Source organism: Phragmites australis, chromosome 12 (genome assembly GCF_958298935.1).
Source record: "Phragmites australis chromosome 12, lpPhrAust1.1, whole genome shotgun sequence".
Classification (NCBI taxonomy): Eukaryota; Viridiplantae; Streptophyta; class Magnoliopsida; order Poales; family Poaceae; genus Phragmites; species Phragmites australis.
The window spans coordinates 10,971,016-10,998,745 of record NC_084932.1 but is presented as its reverse complement, the minus strand read 5'-3'; the positions used below and the strand labels follow the sequence as shown (position 1 = coordinate 10,998,745).

General features: G+C 45.4%; 2 protein-coding genes and 1 pseudogene across 4 annotated transcripts; 2 read left to right on the top strand and 1 right to left on the bottom strand.

Annotated features, from left to right (window-relative positions):
- The first annotated feature begins 522 nt into the window (after positions 1-522).
- LOC133886134 (uncharacterized) lies at positions 523-1,579 on the top strand. The gene has a single exon (XM_062325865.1). It carries the CDS (start codon positions 767-769, stop codon positions 1,436-1,438), a length of 672 nt encoding a protein of 223 aa, XP_062181849.1. The 5' UTR covers positions 523-766; the 3' UTR covers positions 1,439-1,579.
- A 1,069-nt stretch (positions 1,580-2,648) lies between these two features.
- Positions 2,649-15,211, top strand: LOC133886330 (uncharacterized; annotated as a pseudogene).
- Positions 15,212-17,759: 2,548 nt separating this feature from the next.
- LOC133886596 (rac-like GTP-binding protein 3) lies at positions 17,760-25,697 on the bottom strand. Of its 3 annotated transcripts, XM_062326302.1 has the most exons (9): positions 25,371-25,697; positions 25,007-25,094; positions 24,582-24,866; positions 23,921-23,984; positions 23,762-23,828; positions 23,536-23,639; positions 22,778-22,852; positions 18,928-22,409; positions 17,760-18,060 (listed from the first exon to the last, which is right to left on the bottom strand). In XM_062326302.1, exons 1-7 carry the CDS (start codon positions 25,404-25,406, stop codon positions 22,810-22,812), a joined length of 687 nt encoding a protein of 228 aa, XP_062182286.1. In that variant the 5' UTR covers positions 25,407-25,697; the 3' UTR covers positions 17,760-18,060; positions 18,928-22,409; positions 22,778-22,809. The 3 variants fall into 3 exon arrangements, 1 of the variants encoding a protein (XP_062182286.1); XR_009903386.1 differs by lacking the exons at positions 23,536-23,639; positions 23,762-23,828; positions 25,371-25,697 and having other exon boundaries at positions 18,928-22,852; positions 23,920-23,984; positions 24,757-24,866; positions 25,007-25,039; XR_009903387.1 differs by lacking the exons at positions 22,778-22,852; positions 23,536-23,639; positions 23,762-23,828; positions 25,371-25,697 and having other exon boundaries at positions 23,920-23,984; positions 24,757-24,866; positions 25,007-25,039.
- Positions 25,698-27,730: the final 2,033 nt, after the last annotated feature.

The following is a 27,730-nucleotide window of genomic DNA, read 5'->3' as shown; positions in this document are numbered from 1 at the left end:
AGACCAGTGCTGGCTGGGTGACTGGCCCAAAATTGCGGACATACAGTTGCCTTCCCAAAACTATAAATAAAAAAGACCCAAAACCGCCTGTTTTTATCCCGTCGCCTTCCATACTTTCTTACGTACTGCTCAGTAATACTCTTATTTCATTCTCTTCCTGATTCCCTTCCCCGTTTCCATTCTCTTTATTTTCTCTCATTTCCAACAGCATCCCTTTGAGGGGAATTGCGAAGGGAAATGAGAGAGATTCCCGTCCTGAAGGGAATGATCTGAGAATCTCTTCGTGACGAGAATCGTGAAGGAAAACTGTTAGAACGCTGAAGAAAACGAAAATCCGTCGTGAAAAGAATCTTGACCCGAAAGGAAACATTGGGCATGGTGCATTGGGCATGGTGTTAGAACCTGAAGCCAGGCCTCCAGTCCACCGTCATCTTCCAAGCCTATCGATTTATTCGAACACCCACACGGACAAAAAAAAAAAAAGGAACCTTCTGCACATAACGACCATCCACCAAACGCAGGCAGCAGGTGAGATTGGGAAAATGGCCACAAATCGGAGCAGCCAGTTCTTCGGGGGAAAAAAATCAGAGCAACCACGCTACTGCAGAGGGGCAGGAAGAGACAGAAAAAAAAAGTTTTTTTTATTCCTCCAATAACGAAAATAGACGAAGAAGATGGGCAGAGAGCCCCCGCTCCTTCGATTCCCCATTCAACAAGACTCGGCAGCCATTAGTCCTCTTCCTCCAACCCCAAGATTGGCTCAGCCATGTGCTGCTGCGACGAGTGCGGCTGCGGCTGCTACGACGCCTTCTGCGACTCGTGCTGCCCCTGCATCCCCTACGACACGCGCGAAAACATATTCTACTGCGGGATCTGCCTCGCCGTCCTCGCCGGCGCCGTTCTCTTCGCCGTCCTCCTCGCCGCCTACGGATTCATCCGCCACGTGGACGTCGCCGTCGAGGATGCCTCCCTGACCAGGTTCGCCCTGGCGACCTCCCCCGTCACCGCGTTCGCCTACAACCTCTCGCTCACGCTCACCGTCCGCAACCGGAACTGGGCCATGAGCATCAAGAACACTGCGCCGCTGGAGGCCGACTACAGCTTCGACGGCCAGCGGTTCGACCGCGTCAGGCTCGCCGACGAGGGGGACGTACACCCCGCCGGGAAGACCCGGGTGTACCACCTCGCCTCCGGCGCGGACGGCGCGTACGTGGCGCTGGGGAACGCCGGCGTCGCCGAGTTCGCGAGGGAGAACGCGACGGGGACGTTCCAGGTGGAGGTGGCGCTCGCCGGCGAGGTGAGGTACCAGGCGCACCTCACCAAGTGCAAGCTGGCCGCGACCTGCCCGCTGAAACTGCAGCTCGCCCCACCGGGGACGCCGGGCGTCGTATTCCAGAGGGTCAAGTGCAAGCTCGCCAAGCCCGACAAGAACTGCTAGCTCACCAGCTCGCTGGCGATTCGGACGGATTGATTTGTTAGTTTTTTTATTAATTGTCTAGTAATTTCTCTTAGCTATTGGCGAATTTGCCGAATTGCATCGCCGGATAGGTGTCTGTAGTGTTGGGACTTGTGCCGTGCCGATACGGCTTGTCATGTCGTGTCTCATACCATGTCGTGTCATATTTATTAAGTATGATTGATTTGTCGTGTTGTTTCGTATCGGTACAGTCAATTCAGAAAGATCCAAACTCGGTTATGTTGTCGTCGCGTCGTACCGGTATAGACATGATTCTGTTCCATATGGTCTGATAATGTTTTCATATTTATTTTTTACCATTTCACACTTATGTCTCTTATGCTTACGTATGCTCTATATCACCTGACAATGCTTACATATTTATTTCTTAGTATTTCACAATTGTGTCTCATGCTCATATATCTTTTTTAGTGTCTCACGCTTTGTATCAGAGATTAAAGGATAAGCGTGAAAAAATAGTCATACAGATTGTGTCGTACTCTTTTCGTGTTGTGCCGGCACATGCACGGTCCAAAACATCGTGTCGTGCAAGCACATGCACGGTCCAAACCATCGTATCGTGCAGGCACATACACAGCCCAAACCATCGTGTCGTACCGGCACGCCTACCATGTCAAGGTCCTAAGCACAACATAGCCCTTGTGTTTGTGCCATATCGATCTGACTCAAAATATTTCATACCGTACCATGCTTTGAGCCGTACCAAAATATATGTTGTGGACGGCCCAGAAATGGCACAGCCTATATCCCAGTTCTAACTGAAAGTATCTATGCTGGTTGATGGAAGGGGAATGTTTGTGCAAATGCAATTTTGGGGTCATTTCTGTGCTCGTTTTGCTCTCAAATGTGGGCTTTGGTTGGCATTTGCTTTTGCGCTGTCACCTCAATATTTTGCCCCTACACTTCAAAATGAAAAATAAAAAAGGAGAAACTTTGCATCCAGCGAATCCGATTGAATCAAATTGGGCATTGGACAGCCGACTGTCATGACAGAAGGCATGGTTGGTAACTTGGTATAAATAGCCTTCACTACCACAGGGTCTTGACCGCTCCCATCGTCAAGTCAACGCTTCCATAGACCCAACAATATTACAAGAACTACCTCCCCTGCCTCCTCAGCACCCAGATCAAGTACCAGGAACATCCAGCCGCACCGTGACGCGAGCTGGCAATGGGGAAGCTCGACGACTGTTTGGACGAGTGCTGCTACAAGTGGGACGAGTGGAAGTACTGCCCAGCCTGCATCGGCATCATCGCGGGTGTGGTCCTCTCCGTCCTCCTCCTCGCCGCCTACGGCTTCGTCCGCCATATCGACATCACCGTCGTGGACACCTCGCTGACCCAGTTCGAGATGGTGACCACCTCGGTGATGGTGCTGGCCTACAACCTCTCGGTGACGCTGACCATCAACAACTCGAACTAGGCCATGAGCCTCAAGAACACCAGGTCGCTAGACGCCATGTACAAGTTCGACGACCAGATGTTCAACCGCGTGCAACTCGCCGACAAGGGCGATAAGCACCCAGCATGGAAGACCCGAGTGTACCACCTCGCCACCAACTCCAACGGCAACTACGCGGCACTTGGGAATGCTGACGAGGCCAAGTACCGGAAGGAGAACGCGACAGGGGCGTTCCAGGTAGAGATGGAGGTGACCGGCGAGGTGAGGTATGTTGGAAATAACTTGTTGCTGCCAGTTTCTATTTTCTCTGTTATGTTTTGGTTGAGTCGTAGCGTGTTTTTTGCATCGTGGTTCTGAGATGTGTTGAGGTCACTCCAGGGACACGACGAGTTCGAGTCCTGCGTGCCACGATGGTTGTGACGTGTGATGCTACACAAGCTACGGATCATGATGGGCATAGTGCGTTGGTAGGAGTCTATGTTTAGGAGGTTGAGTCTATAAATAAGAGAAGAGAAAAACCTGAAAAGTCGCGATGGTTTTGAGTGGCGCAAAACTCTCTCTTGCATCTGAGTGCTCGTGTGTTGTCATGAATGCTCGTATGTGGTCGTGAGTGCTCGTGGAGTGTTCGTGTGTGATCTTCAAGTAGTGCTCGTGTGTGCTTGGCAAGGATTGGAGGCCAATAAGTTGTATCAGAGCCTAGTGTAGCCCACTCCTATGCCATGTCAGAATCATGGGCTCCGGAAGGCTCGAAACTTTCTCGAACTCCACCACGATGGGAACATCGCGGGTCTCCCTCTCCCCCTCCATGCCGAGGACGGAACCGTGACGATGTTGGTCGTGTGCTCGTAGTGCAGCAGACAGTACGAGAGGTTGGAGGCTCGGCGGCGTATCCAACACTCAGTCGAACGAACTACGGTGACTAGTCGCTGATGATGAAGGTGTTGCTCCAAGCTTGCGGGCTATGGGATGCCATCAACATCGGTGCTGCCGAGGAGTAAGAAGACCGGCTGACGCTCGAGGCCATTATCCAAGTGGTCCCGTCAGAGACTATCTCCACATTGGTGATAAAGTGCACTGCCAAGGAAGCTTGGGACAGCCTCAAGGCGATGCATGTCAGCACCGATCGTGTACGAAAGGCGAAAGCCCAACAGCTCCACAAGGAGTATGAGGCGATCGAATTCCGCGATGGCGAGGCTGTGGAGGACTTTGCTCTGCGGCTGATCGGGCTAGTAAACTAGCTTACAACTCTCGGTGACAAAGCGGTGATCGAGAAGTACCTGTGTGTGGTGCCCCTAGGTTTGCGCAGATCGCCCTGTCCATTGAGACCTTACTTGATCTGTCAACATTGTCCATCTAGAAGGTGATCGGTCGTCTGAAGGCCATCAAGGACCATTGTGCGCCAGCCACTCTGACAAATGCGAGTAGACAACTACTGTTCATAGAGGCAAAGTGGATGGCACAGCTAAAAGATCGGTAGCTAGGTGAGGGCTCCTCCTACTCTGTCAAGGGTGGTGGCTACGGGCGCCGCCACAGCAAGCGAAGCCAGAAGAAGGGCGACTCTAACGATTGTGACGGCAAGCAAGAGCAACGACAAAGTGCCACAATTGCGGCAAACTTGGTCATTGGGCCAAGGACTACTGGCAGCCAAAGCGCAACGAGAAGCTCACCTCGCGTAGGGTGACTATGACGAGCCAGCCTTGCTGATGGCGCAGGTGTGTGCCCTCACCAACACGACGGAGCTGGCCCACCCCGGGTGCGTCAAGCTCAACGAGACACGCGTGTAGGTGAACCTTGGCTACGAAGGTGAGGTTCGAAGCGACGTGTGGTATCTGGACACTAGCGCTAGCAATCACATGATCAGAACCGGCGACGTGTTCACGGAGCTTGACACCAGCATCGTCGGCTTGGTCAAGTTCGAGGACAACTCTATCATCGACATCCGCGATCGTGGCACATTGTTGTTCAAGTGCCAAAACGGCAAATATCGTGCCATCACAGACATTTACTTCATCCCTAAGCTAAAGAGCAACATCTCAGCATTGGTTACGGACAGCTCTATCATCAACATCACCTACTGTATATGATCAAATTGAACATCACACAGCTAGTGTGCTTGGCCATACGACACGATGATGAGGCGTGGCTCTAGCATGCCCATTTTGAACATCTGCACTTCGATGCGCTAAAGAAGTCAGTGTGCCACAAGATGGTGCGTGGTCTGCCAGCGATCGACCATGTCGGCGAGTTCTACAATAGCTGTATCGCCAGCAAGCAATGATGTGTTGTGTTCTCACTGGATGACAACTACCATGCTGAGGATCTTCTGGACCTCGTGCATGGTGATCTGTGTGGGCCCATCACTTCGGTGACACACGGCGGTCGGCGCTACTTCCTGTTGCTGGTGGATGACCACAACTGCTACATGTAGCTAAATTTGCTGACCAGCAAGGACGAGGTGGCCACAGCGATCAAGGAGTTTCAGACGTGCATTGAGACAGAGATCAGGAGGCGATAGCATGTGCTGAGGACCGATCGGGGTGGTGAGTTCACCTCGGTTGAGTTCGAGCAGTACTGCGCCAAGCAGGGAATCTAGCTCCACCTCACAACACCATACTCCCCACAACAAAATGGTGTTATGGAACATTGCAACCAGACCATCATCGGGATTGCACACAGTCTACTTAAAGTGAAGAAGATGTCAGTGACATTTTGGGGAGAGGTGGTGACCACCACGGTCTTCCTCCTCAACCGATCGCCGACCAAGATTCTTAACAGCATGACACCATTCAAAGCTTGGCACATGAGGAAGCCCGACATCTCATTCCTACGCATGTTTGGTTGTGTGGTGCACGTCACGGTAACTAAGCTAAACCTGCAAAAGGTTGATGATCACAGTGTTCCAATCATATTTCTTAGGTACAAGCTGGGGACCAAGGCCTACATGTTGTTCAACCCACGCACACGCCGCATTCACATCTCCTGTGACGTGGTCTTCGACGAGAAGGGGTGCTAGGACTGGGAGATGATAGATGAGCCGACGACCACGGGTCTCGACAACAATTTCACCGTCGAGTACACAGAGTACCAGAGATAGGAGATGGTGCCAGATGCTCCAATGATAAGTCCACTTGCTGCGACAACAGGGCAACTAGCATCGACTTGCTTCGCCATGGCACCAGCTGATGCATCCCAGTACCTCAACGCCGAGCATGATGACGGGGTGCTCCATTTCCACACCATCGAGGACATCTTGGGCGTGAAGGTGATATGCCCTATAGGCATTCATAGAGATGATTGTATCACATGTCTATGTTCATGTACTTCTTAATAATATGTTATTCCAAGAATGACTATCATTTACTTTGATTGGGAAGTATGTGACTTGTTCATAAAACTCTTTGTTTATATCATGATGTTATTCTTAGTCGATCCCTAGTCGTATATCATTGTGATGATACATAAGACCAGCACATGTATTAATTGATGATCATGTTTCATGGATCATAGGTATAGAGAGATATCAGATCAATAATGTGGACATTTATGTTGGAGAACATAATGTTGGACAGACCCACTTTGAGATACTGCTGGGATTGTTATTATGATGTGTCATCAGTTGTTATCTCAAATGGTATACCTGCATGATCCTTAGATCTGAGATCGATCGTAATTGATTCCCAGAATGTGTAGTAACATACTTTGGGGCTGCCAAACGCTATTTCGTAACTGAGTAGTCATAAAGGTGGTTTTTGGGTTTGGGCATGAAACATGTCGTGAGGTGTGAGCAATCAAGATGAAATTTGTCCCTCCTTGATAAAAGGAGAGATATCTCTAGGCCCCTCAAGGTAGTTGGATTGAGAAAGTGCATGATCATGCCAATATAATTAAAGAGTTAATCATGATGAATCCACTACTTGATCGAGTGAATGGTCGAGCTATCACAAGGGTGGCATGTATCTCGCCTTGAGCTTGACTGGTATCATGAGGTGAAGGGTCGGTGCATGTCTATATTAAGGTTCAGTCGATATAATCTTTTGTGTATACACGAGAGTCAATATGTCCTACTAGGGATCGCCATTGATATCAGTTTAGAAAGGGTTTCTGAGTCATAGCCATTTGTACATGAACCTAACGAGTCACACATTTAATGGGTTGGAACAAAACATGTGAATTGGATTCGTACATGGGTTTGATTGGATTGTGATCCATGAGATGTTTGAGTCCTAAAGGGCTTCCAATGTAGGAGCCCATTAATGAGCACTATATAAGGAGAGACATGGGGTGGGGCATGGAGAGGTTGAGCCACTTAAAAACCCTAGCCGCAGATTTCCACACGATCTCCTAAAACCCTAGCCGCGTGTGAGGTGCTAGCACATCAGCGCTCAGTGTTTCTGCCCGATACATGTGGATACCGTAGAGGCACTGCTGCTATTGTAGAACTGATCTTCTCGGTGATTTGATCGCGACATGTTCGGGACTGGTCGCCGACCGAAATGCACTAGTCGACAGACCTGCTCATCTGGTCGTGGAGCACAACACGACCACTCGGGGATCTGATCAGATCACATGACACGACCACTCAGAACTGGTCGAGGACGCGATAGACCTGATCAGGAGCTTATCGAGGAGCACGACCACTTGCTCAGAGTTGGTTGAGCATGATCGACCACCTACGCGGGGCTAGTCGCGGATCTGATCAAGAAGTTGTTCAAGGAGTTTGATGCGCATGACGTTGGATCGGCCTACTCCAACTCTTCTTATGTTGCACTGCGCGTCAAGTGGTAACAATCAATGATCTCCTACTAGTATGGTTTCCTGGGTGATTGCGGTAGAAAAGTTTTGTTTTAGGCTAGCATAGCCTACCAGTTCCCCAACAAGGCGATGCCATGGCACATGGGCAGGTGGCTCGAGAACTCGATGAGCACGAGCTGCACTTGGTGAGTGCAGAGGAGCTAACCACTTTCATCGAGGCTGAGCGTGAGCCATGCTGGCGCTGCGTGATGCTGGAGGAGATGCGGTCGATCAAGGACAACGAGACATGGGAGCTCATCAACCAACTGATTGGATGCCAGACAATCGGGTTGAAGTGGTTGTTCAAGGTCCAGTGCTACGAGAACAGCGAACTAGTGAAGGACAAGGCACGACTCATAACGAAAGGCTATGTTCAGCGTGAGGGCGTTGACTTTGAAGAAGTGTTCGCGCATGTCGCACGGATAGAATCGGTGTGCATAGTGCTAGCATTGGTGGCGCACGAGGACTAGTCCGTCCACCACATGGATGTGAAGTCTGCGTTCCTGAACGGGGAACTTGCCGAAGAAGTCTACGTGCAGCAGCCATCGGGTTTCGTCATCGAGCATTAAGACCACAAGGTGTTGCAGCTGTGTAAGGCTCTATACGGGCTGCGCCAGGCATCCCGTGCCAGGAACACCAAGCTAGACACAAGCCTCGCCAAACTGGGTTTCATCAAGTGCACCGGTGAGCACGCTCTATACATGCGCCGCGCTGGACCAGGTCTGCTAGTCGTCGATGTCTATGTTTATGATTTGATCATCACTGGGCCAAGCCATGGTGACATTAACAAGTTCAAGCACGAGATGACATCAATGTTCCGCATGAGTGACCTTGGCCTGCTCACCTACTACCTCGACATTGAGGTGAGTCAGGGCGAGGGCGGCATCATGCTCTGTCAGAGCACTTATGCTAGCAAGCTCCTGGAGAGAAGCGGCATGGTGGTGTGCAACCCGTGTCTTACACCGATGGAGGAGCGATTGAAACTCTCCAAGGTGAGCACAACACCACTAGTTGACGCAACGCACTACCGAAGCATCATCGGTGGTCTACGCTACCTGGTGCACACACGATTGGACATCACATTCACCATGGGATATGTCAGCTGATACATAGAGGATCCATAGGAAGATCACTGTGCGGCGATCAAGCATCTCCTCTGCTATGTGGCTGGTACTCATGGCTACCTTGATGGCCACAAGAGCATGACTGACATCCTTGATGCTGACAGGGTACATCAATAGTGACATGGGTGGCTACCTTGATGGCCACAAGAGCATGACTGACACCCTCTTCCTCCTCGGTCACAATCCCATCTCCTGGCAATCATAGAAGCGAATAGTGGTCGCATTCTCCACATGTGAAGCAAAGTACATAGAAGCGGCTACGGTGGCTTGCCAGGGAGTTTGGGTCGCTTAATTGTTGCACGAGCTCACGGGTGCAAAGCTCTGGGCACCATCATTGTTGATGGACAACAAGTCTGCCATCTCACTCAGCAAGAATCCAGTCCTCCACAACAAGAGTAAGCACATTGACACTCGTTGTCATTTCATTCATGATTGTATCGATGGAGGACAGACCGACCTCGAGTTTGTTGAATCCAAACGGCAGCTCACGGACATCCTCACCAAACCACTCAGATGCATTCAGTTCCAGGAGCTTCGTGCAAGAATTGGCATGATCGAGATCAAGAAGGCGCAACAAGATTAGGGGGAGTTTGCTGGAAATAACCTGTTGCTGCCAGTTTCTATTTTTTTTTTTTGTTATGTTTTGGTTGAGTCGTAGCGCATTTTTTGCGTCGTCATTCCAAGACGTGCTGAGTTCACGCCTTGGACACGACGAGTTCGGGTCTTGAGCACCATGATGGTTGCGACGTGTGATGCCACGCAAGCTGTGAATCATTGCGGGCATAGTGCGCATGTAGGAGTCTATCTTTAGGAGGTCGAGTCTATAAATAAGAGAAGAGAAAAACCTAAAAAGTTCCAATGGTTTTGAGCGGCGCAAAACTCTCTCTCTCTCTCTCTCTCTCTCTCTCTCTCTCTCTCTCTCTCTCTCTCTCTCTCTCTCTCTCTCTCGCATCTGAGTGCTTGTGTGTGGTTGTGAGTGCTTGTGGAGTGGTCGTGTGTGGTTGTGAGTGCTTGTGGAGTGGTTGTGTGTGGTTGTGAGTGCTCGTGGAATTATCATGTGTGTTCTCTGAGCAGTGCTCATATGTGCTCGGCAAGGATTGGAGGCCAACAAGATACACGATGCAGTACACCAAGTGCAAGATCCAAGCGTCATGCCCACTCAAGCACCAGCTTGTGTCATTCGGCACGCCCACTGTCATGTTCCAGAAGGTCAAGTTCAAGCTCACCAAGCCGAAGAAGAACTGCTAGTGTCGGCTGTTAGTCGAACTCCTGCAAAAGAAAACTCACGCACACTTTCACTTTGACACGAAACTCACACGATCACGCTAGAGAAGATGAACTTGTAGAGATAGGTTTGTGCTGCTCAAAACCACCACAGCTTTTCATATCTTTTCTCACTATTTATTTATAATACATGACCTCCTAAACATGCCTATTTTGACTCCTAAACGTGTGGCATGAACTGCAGCCTGTGCGCACGACCGCACGAGACTCGAGTGGCACCTTGCTGCACGTGACTCAGCTAACACAACTATAGCACGACTGACAATAGTAGACCGTACCACGACTCAATTGAAAATGAAAAAATAGCAACAGAACTTGAATAAGCCTGAGCAACAAATTATCCTAACAGACTCCCCTTGATCATGTTGCTCCTTCTTGATCTCGATCACGCCAATCTTAGCATGGATCTCCATGAACCGAATGTGGCCGAGAGGCTTGGTGAGGATGTCTGCAAGCTATCGCCCAGTCTTGACAAACTCAAGATCGAGTCCCCCATCAACATAATCACAGATGTAACGGAAACGAATGTCGATGTGCTTACAGTAGTCATGGAGGATGGGGTTCTTATGGTGGATTTGTTGTCCACCATCAGGGTTAGCGTGTGGAGCTCTTCACCGGTGAGTTCACGAAGTAGCTGAGCTAGCTAGACTCCTTGGTAGGCCACCGTTGCCGCTGCTATGTACTCCGCCTCGCATGTGGAGAGTGCGACCACATTTTGTTTCTGCGATTGCCAGGTGATGGGGTTGTGGCTGAGGAAGAACAACACAATGATTGTGCTTTTGCACCCATCAAGTTCCCCAACCATGTCGTTATCACTGTACCCCATTAGCTTCAACGCTGATGCTTCTCCCTTTTGCTTGGCTCCTGCATAATGGTCTTCACGCAGATCCTCCGTGTTCCTTCTCACAAACCAATAGTGAATGTGATGTCAGTTTGCGTGTGCACTAGGTAGCATAGGCTACCGACGATGCTTTGGTAGTGCATCACATCCGAGGTCGGTGCGGTGCTTACCTTGGATAGCTTCAGCCTTTCTTCCATTGGTACAAGACATGATTCTCCAACAGCTTCTGGGCATAGGCACTTTGACAAAGCATGATGCCATTCTCGCCCTGGTTCACCTCAATGCCGAGGTAGTATGTGAGCAAGCCAAGGTCGCTCATGTGGAACAGAGACATCATCTCATGCTTGAACTTGTCGATGTCGGCTTGGCTTGTTCTTGTGATAGTCAAATCATCTACGTAGACCCCGACAACCAATAGCCCCTGTTCACCTCACCGTGTGTACAGAGCATGCCCATTGGTGCATTGCTGAACCCCAAAGCTGTGAGACTAGCATCCATCTTTGTGTTCCAAGCATGGGGCATCGGGTGCAACTCGTACAGCCTTGCGTAACTTGAGTACCATGTAATCTTGATGATCAACGATGAAACCCGGTGGTTGTGCTATGTACACTTCTTAAGCAAGCTCCCCATTCAAGAATGCGGACTTTACATCCATGTAGTGGACGCTCTAGCCCTTGTGTGCTGCCAGTGCCAACAGCAGCCACACAGACTCCATCCGTACGACCGAAGAAAACACTTCTTCAAAGTCAACACCCTCGAGCTATACGTAGCCTTTTGCCATGAGATGAGCCTTGTGTTTCACCACCTCGCCTCACTCGTACCGCTTGACCTTAAACACCCACCTCAAGCCAATCGATTTGCGCCCAATTGGTGGATCGACAAGTTCCCAAGTCTTGTTGTATTTGATCGAGTGCATCTCCTCAAGCATTGCCCAATGCCAGTAGTGCTCCTATTCAGCCTCGGCAAAAGTGGTCAGCTCCTCCGCGCTCACCATGTGATGTTCATGGTCGTCAAGATTCCGTGCAGCTTGCCCACGTGGTGCGACATTGCCCAAGAAGTCATCGACGACATGGAACCAAAGCGTCCTGTCATCATGCTCGACGTTGAGGTGTAGTGTTGCATCTGGTGGAGGCGTGACAAAGCGTGTTGGTGCTTTTGGTCCTGGCACGATGGTGTTGCTCATTGCTAGAGTCGCCAGTTCTCCCACATCTACCGCTGGTGTTGCCACATGCCCAGCAGCCGTAGGTACGCCTTCAGGACCCTGGTGCTCCACGTACTCGATGATGAACGTGTTGTCGAGTCCCTCGGGTGCCGACTACCCCTGTTTCTCCCAATCCCAACATGTCTTCTCATTGAACACAACATCACAGGAGACATGGACACGATGCACGCGTGGATCATACAGCCTGTATGCCTTGGTCCTTGACTTGTACCCAAGGAACACCATGAGCACATTGTGGTCTTCAAGCTTCTGCAAGTTCATCTTTGTTACCTTGGCATGCGAAACACACCCGAAGACACACAGGAACAAGACATCAGGCTTCCTGCCATGTCAAGCTTCGAACGGCGTCATGCCAGCCAAGCTCTTTGTGGGTGACCGATTGAGGAGAAAGATGGCGGTGCTCACCGCCTCTCCCCAAAACACTGTGGGCATCTTCCTCACCTTGAGCAAGCTTTGGGCCATGCCGACGATGGTTTGGTTACGCCGCTCCACAACACCATTCTGTTGGGGGGAGTACAGTGCTGTCAGGTGGCGTTCAACCCCTTGTTCAACGCAATACCGGCCGAACTCGACAAAGGTGAACTCCCCACATCGGTCAGTCCATAGCATGCGTAGTCATTAACCTGTCTCCACTTTAACGTGCACCTAGAACATCTTGATTTGTGCCAGAGCCTCGGCCTTGCTAGTCAACAGGCGAAGCTACATGAAACAACTATGATCATCAACCAAGAGGAGGAAGTAGCACCGTATGCCGAAGGTCGCCGAAGAGATGGGGCTACATAAGTCATCGTGCACGAGGTCAAGGAGACCCTTTATGCGGTGGTGGCTCTTCGCTGGGAAGGAGGTGCTGCATTTCTTGCCGATGAGGTAGCTGTCACAGATTTCACCAACATGGTTGATCTCTAGCAAACTACGCACCATGTCATGGCGTGTGAGCTTCTTCAGTGCATCAAAGTTCAAGTGGCCAAAATTGACCATGCCAGAGCCATACCTCATCCTCATGCAGCGCCACCAAGCACACTGGTTGTGTAATGTCAAGCTTGAGCATGTACAAGCGATTCTTGGCACGTGTTACCTTAGCGAGGAGTTGGTGCTAGCGATCGTGAATCCGAAGCACTTCCCCGTCGATCAACACCAAGCATCCACGTTCATCGAACTGGCCAATGCTGATGATGTTGCTCTTCAGCTTCGGGATGAAGTACACATCCTTGATGGCGCGGTGTTTTCTATTCTAGCACTTGAAGAGCATCATCCCGCGCCCATGAATGCCAACGACAGAACTGTCACCAAACCTAACAGAGCTGATGATGTCAGTATCGAGCTCCACGAACACATCGTCATCGTCGTTCATGTGGTTACTCACACCCATGTTGAGGTACCACACGTCGCTTCGCCCATTGCCTTCACAGCCAAGGTTGACTTGGGCGCGCGTCTCGTCAAGCTCAAGTCTGTCGGGCTGACTTAGTTCTGTGGCAGTGGTGAGTGCTCACACCTGCACCATCAACAACGCTGTCTTGTCATCGTCCTCACCCTGCACAAGATTAGCTTGCTCAGTGTGCTTTGCTGCCTGGACTTGTTTGCCCAGTGGCTGAGTTTCCTGCAAATACGGCACTTGTCTCGGGTAACATCGCGATTGGATCTCCCCTTTGCTTTGTGTGTGCTAGTGTCGCTCTTCTCCCAGCTAGGCTTGTCACGATGGCGTCCGCGACCGCTGCCTTTGCCCGAATTGGAGTTGCCCTCCCACTGCCACCACTCCTTCACACGTGCAGCCCACTCCTCCTTGGTGAGTAGGAGTTTCCTTCCTGAGGTCACCGAAGTGTTGGGCGCGCACCGATCTTCAACGGCCTTTAGGCGGCCGGTCACATCCTTAATGGACAACGTGAACAGGTCAAGCAAAGTTTCTATGGACAGTGCAATCTACACAAACCTCGGTGGCACCACACGTAGGTACTTCTCGATCACCACTGTGTCGTTGATGATGTCGTCGAGGGTCACAAGTTGGTTTAGTAGGTCGGTCAGCCGCAGAGCGAAGTCCTCCACCACCTCGCCATCATGGAATTCGATCGCTTCATACTCCTTGCAGAGCTACTAGGCTTTCACCTTCCATACACGATCGGTGTCGACACGCATTGCCATGAGGATGTCCCAAGCCTCCTTGGTAGTGCGCTTTGTCGCCAATGTGGAGATCATCTCTGGCGGGACCGCCCGGAGAATGGCCTCAAGCGCCATCCGGTCTTCTTGATCCTTGGCGACGTCGATGTCGACAGCGTCCCAAAGCCCGCAAGCTTGGAGCATCACCTTCATCATCAACAACCATTCGCCATAGTTCATTCGAGTGAGCGTTGGATACGCTGTCGAGCCTACAACCTCTTGTACCATCCGCTGCACCACGAGCGCACAGCCACCGTCATCACGGTTCCATCCTCGATGAGGAGGGGGAGAGGGAGACCCACGACGTCCCCGTCGCTACGGAGTTTGGGAAAGCCTCATGCCTGGAGCCTAGGATCCCGACATGATATAGGGATTGACCAACACTGGCTCTGATGCCACTTGTTAGTCGAACTCCTGCAAAAGCAAACTCACGCACACTTTCACTTTGACACGAAATTCACGCGACCACGCTGGAGAAGATGAACTCACAGAGATAGGATTTGTGATGCTCAAAACCAATGCAGCTTTTTGGGTCTTTTCTCACTATTTATTTATAATACAGGACCTCCTAAACATGCCTACTTTGACTCTTAAATGTGCGGCGTGAACTGCAGCCCGTGTGCACGATCGCATGAGACTCGACTAGCACCTTGCCGCGCGTGACTCGTCTGACATAACTATAGCATGACCAGCAATAGTAGACCATGTCACGACTCCACCAAAAATGAAAAAATAGCAACAGAATTTGAGTAATCCTGAGCAACATATTATCCTAACACCGGTGACACTGGTGGCAGATCAAGGCAAGTGCAAGATCGAGGTGTCGTGCCCACTCAAGCTCCAGCTTGCGTCACCGGGTACGCCCGCCGTCGTGTTCCAGAAGGTCAAATGCAAGCTCACCAAGCCGGAGAAGAACTGATAGTGCCGGCGACACCGATGGTAGTGTCCTCATCTTGGCCTGTATGTGTATGGTGATTTGTTTCCTTTGTTGTTGTGTGCGTTTCAGCATTCGCAATGCTATGTTAATTAGGATTGTTTGTTTAAGGTCATGTGCTTTGATCTCTACTTCACTTGCGCCCATTTTCGGTGTTTGTTAAACATGTTCCATATGAATGCCTATGATTGAGTCACTTGAGGGATCCAAAATGGTGTAGGCGGATACTGGCTAGATTGTGCCCACCGGCAGAGGACGTCGGCGAGCCAGGCCAAACTGCGCACTCTTTTGGTTGTTGGTAGTGTGAGTTAAGCTTTGTTTACTTGCAATGTGGGGCAGGAATCTATAACATATATTAATGCGCCAAGAACCGACGTGCTCCTAGGCCACCTACCTCATTGTAGCTACTGTGCCAACATGTGGGGCTACCGGTACAGTGTTCCCCTTCTCCAGAATAGAAAAAAAGAAAAAAAATCACCATCACAACACCCTGCCCTTTACAGAAAATTGCGGCGGCACGAAGGCCACCGCCACAACACACACCCGCTGCTGTTATCGAGGACGCCACCACGCCACCCTGCTCGCCGCGGGAACTGCTGCTACCGAGGACGAGGATGCGGCTGCCACGGCTGTCCAGGATGGAAGCGGAGGTGCCCTTGAAGGCATCAAAGAAGGATCCGGTGAAACGGTGAGCTCCAGGAGCATGTGGATTGGGATGAACCGCGGGTGCGGGGAGGCGTCAGCAGTGGTGTCGAGGTAGGCGCCGAGGACGCGGGGCGGGTGGAGGTCGCGGAAAAGTCAGAGGAAGGCCCATTAGAGGTGTTGCGGAGCCAGCGCCTGGAGCCGAGGGTGCTGCGGAGGAGGCTGGTGTGGAGACCTAGGCGGAGGAGGATCTCGCGCAGGAGGTCGTCATCGTCGAGCACCGAGGACATGGCGACCAGCGGCAACAGCTGTCCATGCTAGCCGGCTGAGGTGTGGCGACACCAACCAAGATGGCAGCGCCGGCACGGTCGGACCCGATGTAGCGTGCGGTGAAGCCCCTTCAGCGGATCCGGCGACCAACCGCGCGAAGCAGTCACCAACAAGCGCAGATCCGCTGGCTTTACCCGGTCGATGGCGCAGGCACGCACCAACGGGGCCAGCCACGAAACGGCGCCCACCGGCCACGCGCCGACTGGCGATGGTGTACCTGGCCAGCCCCCACGACAGCCTCCGAGGTGGGATCCGGCGACTGCGCGAGGAAGGGCGACAAAGAGGAGGCGCAGGGGCAGGATAGGGCAACCCTAACCCTAAACCGACCCCCCGGCTTATATATGCGCCAGCCCGAATGAGTCGGTCGTCTCATGGGCTGGCAAATGGGCCCGATTGAATGGGTCAAAATCGGGCTGAGAGCTAAGACATGACCCGACATGAATTTTTTTACAAAAAAGTCCTCAATTTTTTCTAATTTTACGCGCAAGAGCCACAGTATATAAAAACCTAATGTTTTTATATGTTTAAGTCCTCGGATTTATTATATATTGTGTTATGTTTTATTACATAATATCAAATCTGTACTATATTCTATAGAGCCTCAAACCGGCAGCCTCCCACGGGCCTGATCACTTTAGCTACGGTTCATATGGACATGTCATCGAGTACGGACACGATTGGTCTGCAGCTATCCACGCGTCGCCCACTCTCGTTTAGATTGACTGTTTCTTAACTCATCTATATAATTTTAAATAATATTACCACATACGTATTGCCTTGATATTATCTCTTTTCTCTTACCAAACACTAAAGTCATATGAGTGCGTGTAGACGTGCCAATTAAACTAATTATTTTTTATATAGAACCTGAGTTGGCGCAGCGTACCGTCTATTTAGGAATAAAGCGTCCAAAGTGGGAGCTAGGGACAGGAGCTTGTCTGTGTGTGGACCACTTGTACATTTAGCAGGCACACGACGCGCTTCTGGGAAAACAACTCGTACTAGGGGACACATGACGCGCTTACGGGATACCCGCCCCCTTGTGGCATCATCTGTTCAAAGGAAGATACTCTGTCAGGCTTCTCCATTGGCCGTATCATTGGACCATATGATGTCCATGATTCAAATTACTACAATTTTTTAACTGGTCGTAAGGTAGAGATGCAATCGGCCTGACATGGTGCACTTAATTGGCTCATGTTAGACCTTAATGTTTGGTTCATCGTAGTATACACATACATGGTTGTTAAAACACGAAAACTAGAATGAATCAATGGGTACGGTCAGACCCAGACCACTTGCATCCTGGTCGGGGGCTAATTATGAAGGAATCTTCGTTCTCTTCAGTTCTCTAACAATTTCCTTTCACAGCTTTCGTCACGAAAAAATTTTTAAGATCATTATCTTAAAAACAGAATTTTCTGTCCTTTCCCTCCACGAATCTCTTTAAAAAAAACAATTGAAGATGAGAGAAAATAAAAAAAATGGAACATGAAAATGAATCAGGAAAAAAAATAAAATGAAGAAAATATGATTAGAGATGGTCTTACAGGCGAGGGAAGCAGTGCATAAGATTGGATCCATTTGTTCTGGACCAGAGATAATTAATGTGTGACTTCTCAGGTGGCTCATAATTAAACGTAGTCAAATGGATGATTACAGAGCATAAACAAGGACAGGTAATCCAACTGATACCCCAACAGAGCCATCAAGCTCGTAGCCTCCAACAATGTGGTTAGTAAAGAAAGGTACAAAGGATTGTTCTTCAGGGAAAGGTCTTAACCTACAAGGTGGGCAACATGTTCACCAAGGTCATCATCTACGTCTTGAAGGCCAACAGCATCACCCTCTGCCTCGGAGACCTGATGAAGTGACAGAAAAATGCAGTTGATCAAACGCGGCAGAGGTTTATTACAAAAAAACATAATGGATGAGACGTAGCTATGTCAAATGTGAGGCGATGCCATACTTAACTCAGAAATTTGTTGGCTTAACACCGAAGAGCCTAATGTTTGTAAAGATCAGTTTGAGAAATCTAGGATTACAGGGTGGTTCAAAATGATCTTACACCATATCAGTCTGAGGAGAATTTGATGAAACCTGGGCAGAAATGTACTGTTCAGAGGAAACTGTGTTGATGCAGTCTAAGGTGAACAAGACACATATACCACCTATGCCTGGTGCTAAGGTGAGAGTGGGAGAAAGTGCGACCAAAGCAAGGCCTATTAAGAACAACCACATATACACTTAGCCTTTGTCAATCTAACATACCATTTCTAACTTCCCTATACATGATATATATTTTCTAGATATTGCTTTTGTTTGTCTAAAATATAACACATAGTGCAATCTAACTTTTAATAATTATTGTCATATTCATTCTAGGAAAATCAGCCAAAGAAATTTCTTTAAGTTTCCACAAAAAACTTATATAACCACAGCTTGTGTCATGTGCAGACTAACTCAGTTCCCCTGAATAACAAGATTGACAAAGCTGATCATGAAATAGAAACTTTAGCGAGGAGTGCTCAAACAAGACCTAATGCTTCACCTAGAACAAGAAACATAACATATATTGTTGGTCAATGACTACACCAAAATTTAAACTAAGGCTTCTCTATTCATACACTTCATGAGCCTTAGCCATATACTCAGTTATTTCTCAAATAAACAGCCACGTGAATTTTCTTTAAATTCTGTGATAAAGAATATTACAAGGAGTTTTTTACCTCCATCCAACGCATCATCATTCTCTTCTAGGAAACCTTGAATCTTATACATCACTTATTTGTTTGAGAATGTAATCTTCAAGACTTTGTTCCCTCATGATCACCTCAATATCCGCTTTTGAGACTTTTTTCTTGCATCTTCAAGAGGTTAGCTCTCAAATTCTTCATTGTATCAAGATACCTCTTTTTAGCAAATTGTCCACCATTGTAACATCATTTGAAGTGGGCATACTAGCTATACAACGCCTACTAGCACACGACTTCAAAAGTTGAGTAAGAATGATGATAATCTTGTCCTCCTCCTTTGATTGTAGCATGAAGTTGTGATTAACTTGTGTGGTTGTGCAGGGCTTGAGACAGGGAATGAGACGCGTACGTTGAAAAGGGCTCCAAAGATGAGGACTGAGCCGTAGACTCCCATTCCCTTTGGAATTTCTTGTGAGTCACTAGAATCTCTTGCACATCAATAAAATCTTTTAATATGTTGTATATAGTTAAACACAAATAAATTGATTATTAAACTCATATTTCTATAATTAAGGATGATAAAGCTGATGATATGTTCCTCTGTGGAATCCCTTCTAGATATTATACCAGTCTCAACTTGAGCGATGAGGATATTACTACTTCAAATAATCAACTAAGGTATTTTTTTTATTGTATTTCCTCTGTTCTTTTTTATTTGTCCTTTTAGGAGTTGCAAAGTGTTCTTTTTTATTATCATTATAGGATTCCAAGATGAGTTATGGCTATAAACACAAATAAATATAGTTTGCTATATTTTTCAAGACCCAACTTTTTTGTCCATTAGTCATCATGGTGGTTGCAGAAATAAAATAACTTAATGAGCACACTTTTGGTAGAGACGTAAAGACACATGATTACTTTCTTAATACCCGTGCACAAAATTAAAAGCACATGTAAAAAAGAATGAAGAAAGTACATATTTGTATGAAATTTTCTTATGTTGTCAACATGTTTTGATTCTATAATTCTATAGACAATTATGGATATGTTGTGATGTCTAAAGAGAGAAGTTTAACTGATTTAAAGCTTAGTGTACTTGCTGAAGGTGTGAGTAGATGGGAGGCACTAAAGAAGGTTGACGAAGCGTTGTTAAGCTAAGATGATGAGAAAAAAACATTCAAATTGTCTGATAGAGGAGCATATACGTTTGAAATAAGTTTGTCTCAATAGGTCAAAATCGTATAATTGTGCTTCTGATAAGGCTACAAGGATGTATCAAGTGCTCTCAATCATTCAACAGATTCTTCAAGATAATATTGTGTTGCGAATTCAAAGCATTTAATATCTCTACCCAATTCTTCATGTACATGACTTAAAGCTAAAAAAGAAGTGTAGAGGATAAGTGACACACTTTAAGATGTTTCACTAATGTTAGAGGTCACAAGAGAGTCTTTGAACTTTTTTTTTCTTCAATTGGTTTAATTATTGGTCCACTACTACTGTTTTATAACAAGAAAATTTTGGTTAATTGCAACTTAAGTGGTCCATCAAGATGTTTAATACCAAGTGATTCAGTTCTTATCGACGAGGTACATGCAACATCAAAGATCACCTACATTTTAATGCTTAAAAAAGATATTATATTTCATTATCTTGAAGATCATGATTTTCATAAGAGACATAATTGCATATTAGTAACTGAAAGAGAGTATGCTGATATGGCTACTATGATCTTGCTTAGAAAGCTAAGAGATTTTCTCCAAGTGTCTTTTTATTGCCTAGTGGACGACAATCTAAGTGGAGCCTATATTGTTTGCTCATATCACTTCAGGTCAGAAGAAAACACTTACGATAACTTATTTTTTTACTACATCTAATATGGATAGAGTCAAAAATAAGTTATCGTAAATTTTTTCTTCTAGCTCGAAGCGGTATAGGAAAAATATATAAGCTCCACTTAGGTTGTCGTCCACTAAGAAATAAAAAGAACTTTGAAGAATCTCTCAGCTTCCTCAGCAAGGGCATAGTAGTCATATCAGCCTGCTCTCTTCCAGTTACTAGTATGCAAGTATGTCTCTTATGAAAATCATGATCACTAAGATAATAGAATACAATCTTTCTCAAACACTAAAACATAGAAAATCTTTAATGTTGCATTTATCTCATCGATAAGAACTGACTCACTTGGTATTAAACATCCTAATGGACCACTCAGGTTGCAATCAACTAAAATTTTCTTATTAGAAAACAATAGCAGTGGACCAACAATTAAACCAATTGAAGAAGCAAATAAGTTCAGGGACTCTCTCGTAACCTCGAGCATTAGTAAAATATCTCTAATTGTGTCACTTATCCTCTCCACTTGCTTTTTTAGCTTTAATACAGATACATAATGAATTGAGTAGAAATAATTAATGCTTTGAATTCGAACACAATATTCTCTTGAAAAATCTGTTGAATGATTAAGAGCATTTGATACATCCTTGTAGCCTTGTTAGAAGCATAATTATATGGTTTTAACCTATTGAAACAAACTTGTTTCAAATGCTTATCAAATGTATATGCTCCTTTACCAGGCAATTTGAATGTCTTTTTCTCATCATCGTAACTTAACAATGCTTCGTCAACCTTCTTTAGTACCTCCTATCTACTCACATATTTAGCAAGTACATATTTTGTCCTCAACTCTCATTACAGTGACATCAAGCTTCAAATTAGTTAAGCTTTTCTCTTTAGACATCACAACATATCCAAAACTGCTAATAAAATTATAGAATCAAAAGATGTTGACAGCATAAGAAAATTTCATATAAATATATACTCACTCCATTCTTTTTTACTTGTTCTTTTACCTTTGTACACGGGTATTAAAAAAGTAATCATGTATGCCTACATCTCTACTAAAAGTGTGCTCATTAAGTTAGTTTATCTCCTCAACCACTATGGTAACCAATGAATAAAAGAGTTAGATCTTGAAAAATATAGCAAACAATAAATGAGGTAGGTGTTTATAGCCATGTCTTATCTTGGGATCCTATAAGAAAAAAAAGAGCACTTTGCAACTCCTAAAAGAACAAACAAAAAAGAACAAAGCGAGTATAATGAAAAAATACCTTAGTTGATTATTTGAAGTAGCAATATTCTCATCTTTCAAGTTAGTACTGGTATGATATTCTGAAAGGATTCGACAGAGGAACACATCATCAGCTTTATCATCTTTAATTATAGAAACGTGAGTTTAATAATTGATTTATTTATGCTTAACTATGCACAACATATTAAAGGATTTTACTAATGTACAAGAGATTGCAGTGACTTACCAAAAATTTTATAGGGAATGAAGCTGTATGGACAAAGCCATGAAGCATACACACAGCCACTTCTCATAACAGCGGGCAAGCCATTAGCCCTCGTGGTCGGTGAACAACAATCATCGATCCTCATCCGAATTAACCGGAATACCTAATGCCTTTCTAGCAATCCTCGCTACAATATAACACTTCAGCCAAAACCCACTGCAAGCTTTCACCAAGTCAGTCATCAGTTTGCAAGTCTCACTGCAATCTTTCACCAAGACTGGAACATTGTATGCTCAAGGCAAAAGTAAAAAGCTCATTCAACAAAATGTTGATATGGAGTGGAATCATGGGATAAGCTAACAGACAGTACGATGAGATCAGATTCACAAAAGCTGTGACTTCGCCGTGAAAGAGCAAAATCTGTCTCTTTGGCTTCTATCGAACTGCCTAACTCAGAGAGCTAACCACACGAGCAGTGCACAACACATAAGCAGACAAGGTGCAATCATCTACCACTAGTGATTAATAACCAAAGATGCAACACATTCAGATTTCAAGGTTCGCAAACTTGTTGTCACACTCACGGCATTGGTTCATGTGAGATCTCTTCAATCATTCAGGATTTGAAGCATAACATTTTTCTTCCACAGAAGATATTCCTGTGGTTATAGTACAAGAAATTAGTGTTAAAAAGTTACATAACACAGCACTTGGGAATCTACCATTTTCTTTCACATATGTACATTTTAGAGCAAGTAAACTTAGATAACCACGAAATTTTCTTAATAGCAACATCAAACATAGCAAGACTATAATGGTGCCTACCCCTAAAATACTAAACGGGGTACTTGAATAAATTTCAGTGCTAGTCCTAGTATACTACTGCAGTCACATTATATCTTTGAACGAAACAGTCACATTCTATCAAGAGTACATGTGCCTGCATATTTAATTGGGAAAGCTGATATTCAATTATCCTCAATATAAACACATAAACACGTAACATCCCCGGATTCCATTACTGATAATGGAATTATAGAAGTCTTTATACGAAAATAACAGATATGAAAAGCAACATAGACTCAAGTAGGCTGTTGCACCAAGTAAATGTATTTAAGGCATGCAAATTAGGTCTACTAAGTAAACAAATTCCTATTCAAGGCTAATGTTATGATCCGATCCAGTTGCTAAGGATCTTGCGATCATGTCAACAATTCTAGGAACAATAAGAAAAAGCTTTATAACCTGGTATGTTAAAAATAAGAGTGGTAATGAAATCTATTTCAGTAGGGCCTACTGTTTCCATAAAAATAGGGATAGTAATGAATTCACATCTAATTACAGCATTGAACATCTACATCGTGATTTCTTTTTCTTCTTTTCTCTGAGCTTAGTTCGAGGCTGGATTACAACCTTGATGGTAGCATCAAACACAGCTTTGACATTCTACAAATATTCCAAAGTAAGATAATCATCCAGGATGAAATAACAAGTCGCAAAAATTAATCCCACATAGAAAGGCACAATTACTAGAGCAAGGGCACACAATTCCCTTACAGCAACTTTACCTGCTGTGTCTTTGAGCTGCGTTCAATGTAATACATAGCACCAATTTGTCTACGAAGTCCACCCCCCCCCCCCCCGCAAGGTGTAAATATAAAGGTCAAAAGGAATTTTCAGAAGCCAGAATTCATTCATCGCTATTTAACAGACACTAGAGATGTACCTGAGCTGTAGTAACAGGTATCAACCCAGGATGGTCCAATAAGTGGTACTTGTCTTCACGAAGATCTGTAAGTAACATCATGATCTGTAAATATTCAAATCCAGTCTCTAACAAATAAATATCAGTAAGATTAAGGTATGACGGTAATAAACCAGGTGACCTGGATAGATGTATTACTCTTGCCAGCGATAATTGGATGATAGTTGGTGGGAATAAAAAATTATGAAAACCTAGTTAATTCACGGACTATATAATTAGGGTTTTCTACTCCGCTGCGTTAAAGGTTCATATTCAATGGTACCAAAGTTTCTAATTATTACATATAAACACAAAATTTCATGCACTTTCAAAATTTTAAAGCTTTCCACATTTACTAAGTTGCAGTAGAAAGATAAATTCGCGGTCAGTTCCTTGTTGACCATCTGGTCACCAACTACGCAAATGATAACATCTCTTTTCATTACAAAATACAAATTTACAAGTATCACTATCAGTGGAGTCAAAACCAAAATTACAGAGAAAAAGAGATACCAACAACATAAACAGGATAGAATGCCCAATCAGACTACAATAATAATAATAATAATAATAATAAGCTCAACCAACCATTGCAATAATGCAATAAGTGAAATCAATACGCTCTTGTTGTCAATACAACTCACCCAATTTTGTGCCAACCAACACAATGGGCACCCCAGGTGCATAATGCTGAAGCTCCAGTATCCACCGAAGCGGAAAGAGCAAATAAACAACATTCAAGTCTCTAGGAAATTCCAAACAAATATGAATTGTAAGAAAAAGTGTTAAGTAAGAAATCAGGATAGTGCATTCCAGCACCTTTTTCATGATACTCTCATAGCTAGCTCGGCTCACAAGTGAGAAGGCAAGCACGAAGACATTAGCGCCTCGGTAGCTTAGAGGCCTCAGTCGGTTGTAATCTTCGTGCCCTGAAAAGGACGTGATGATGTGAGCTTTAATTTATCCAAACGATCCTCAAAAAGCAAACTTTCAGCTACAGTCTGCAACTGAGTGGAACAAAGATAGAATTCACAGGTACATTAGGACAACTAAAAAAAACTAAAATTACCCGCAGTATCCCAAAGGCCCAAATTCACTGTGGTACCATCAATAACTACGTTCGCGCTGAAATTGTCGAACACCGTAGGTAAGTAGTCCTGCCCATCACAAATTTCATGAATCAGAGACAGGTAACCGGAAATTGCTCGAAGAGGCTAACAAAATAATCCACTAATGAGTCAGATAAGAGCACCCTAAAAGCAAACTGAGAAAGATCGAGCTTTTGCGCATCACAGAGTCCCCAAGAAAACAAAATCAACAAATATACTGAAAAATCATGGCTTGAAATGAAAGCTCCTAACCCCGCAAGAAATCAACCAAGAAATCCAAGTCTTTGGCGCAATAACCTGAGAGAGAGTGAATGATGTGCTTACAGTGGGGAACTTGTTGCTGGTGCAGGAGATGAGCATGCAGGTCTTGCCCACGGCGCCATCGCCAACCGTGACGCGCTTGATGAACCGGGAGGAGCTGACGCCATGGCCGCGCTCCCTTCTCCGAGCTAAGTGAAGGGCAGAAGCGGGAGAGGAGGGTGCGAGGAGACGGCAGGGGAGGGGAGGGGCGGAGCGAGTCCTCAAAAACGCCTTCTTGGTGGCGTATGGTGCGCGACTTCTTGGCGAAGTGAGCGAAGAGGGTCACATGCTTCTCACCTCACTGCCTAGAGAAGCGCCCTCCCCCTCTCCCTCTTCATTTTATCTCTGCCATTTTCCCTTCCAATGGTGGATCGGCCACCCGGTATCGAGCAAAACAAACGTAGGATGTAGGGCATAACGGTTATTAGAACAGGATGAATAGATATTTATAAATTTTTTTAAAATAATAGCATACTTTTTTATCAAACTTCCTTTAAAATATATAAACATAAGTATAAACTTTAGAAAGAAAAAATAAAAATAAAAATTTTAAGGTAACATAACTTCACAGATGAAATATGAATCATATACTCTATTTAAACCATTTCCTATGTCTTTAAATATAAAAGCTTGAAATTTGAATGAAGAAAAAAAAAGTAAAAAGATTGAAAAAAAAACTCTCTAAGTTAATGGTCTAAAGACAAGATAAACCAAAACTCTCTTAAATATATAAGTATATGAATATTTATGTCTCTAATAATAAGAAGAATAACTTAACAAGGTTGAAAAAATGTAGCACAAAGATAAAAACGAAAATCAATCAGAAAATCACAATCGAAAAAAAACTTGTAAACTTGTAAAGGAAATAATAGAGAGTGGCTAAAAGGAGGTGAATTTAAGCATATGTAAAAATATAAACTTCATTATTCAAAAAGATCAGTCCTATTTTAAGTGGATTATAAGAATTTTTCTCTTAAAAACTTTGACATATTACATAGGGTAAGCATTCATCTTTCTCCCATCTAAAACTCTAACGCTAAGCTCTCGAATCGGTAGCACAATAGATAAGTGGTTGGTTTCTCCTCTCTCATAGTCCTATTTCTCTCTTTCTAGATCTGGAAAATTTGACCTTAAGTTTTCTAACTTATTAACAAAATATCTCTCTTGTAGTATACTTCTACCTACCACTGATGATATTTTAGTTAACTTCTTGTTTCATCCATCAAACGATCACGACGCCTTCACGACTTAGCTTCGTCTTGATGCAAGCTTTGCGATGATGCCACGTGCACTCCAAGCTCCCACAATTTTATGTCCAAATCTAGAAATCATCTTGCATGCTTCTCAAAGTATGACTCACGGTTACTTACTTACACCTTAAGCAAGTCTTCCGATGTTGACGTGTGTATTTCATCTTGTGATCTTGATCGTCGGTAAGTTTCTCCCGCTCCTGATCCTCCGAATCGCCTTGCACCGGCATTTCTTTCACTTACTTTATCACCACGTCGTCTTCATCCTCTGTTTCATGTTTTGCTTGACATCCACGTGTACAGCCAGAATCACCCTTAACTTCGTCCAGCCTCCTTAATCGTTCAGCACCAAACACCTGCTTAGCCTTGATCGCCTGTCGCCGACCACTAAATTACATCAATCACCTGCACACAATGAGATAAGCAAATATGTATCTCCTAACACCATATAAACTCATCATACATTAGTCCAAATCAAAGTCCCTGCAAAAAAGATAAAGTCATAAAAAATATGAACATCGGATAATTCAATGCTCACACTAGTATAAGCACCGAATCATCCAGTATGTACACTCTCTCTGGCTCTGAAGTCCCTCTAAATAAATGCTCCAGCGATACTCCAATGTTTAATCATGTCTATCACCGGACTTTTCAGTGAGTATAACACCAGTTAAACTATTTTGCAGCATATCTGTTAAATAGTTCGGTGCTCAAAATCTCTCAACACCGGACCTTCCGATGAGTAGACCAGATCTAGTACTAAAAACATGCATCTTTGTTAAATACTCTGATATTTTCTTCATATCAGATTATCAGGTGACATACTTTTTCTAGACTATGGAACAGACAACTCCAACTTCAAATTTAATCAGTTTCGAACATAAACAAGCTTATACAATATAAAATCTGACAAACTAAATCGATAATCTTATTAATCTCCTATTACATTATAAATTAAAATATATTTTAATTTGGTTTCTCAAATTAACATGAACGTGACGATCGCCATAGATCCCCGCCGAATCGCCACTCCCTTTCGTTCCCACTGAGCGGCCGGCGTCCGTGCTTGCCTGCTCGGATGCTCCTCCCTCGAAAATGGTGCGACCGTGTGAGACATGCGGGTTGAGTTAGGCA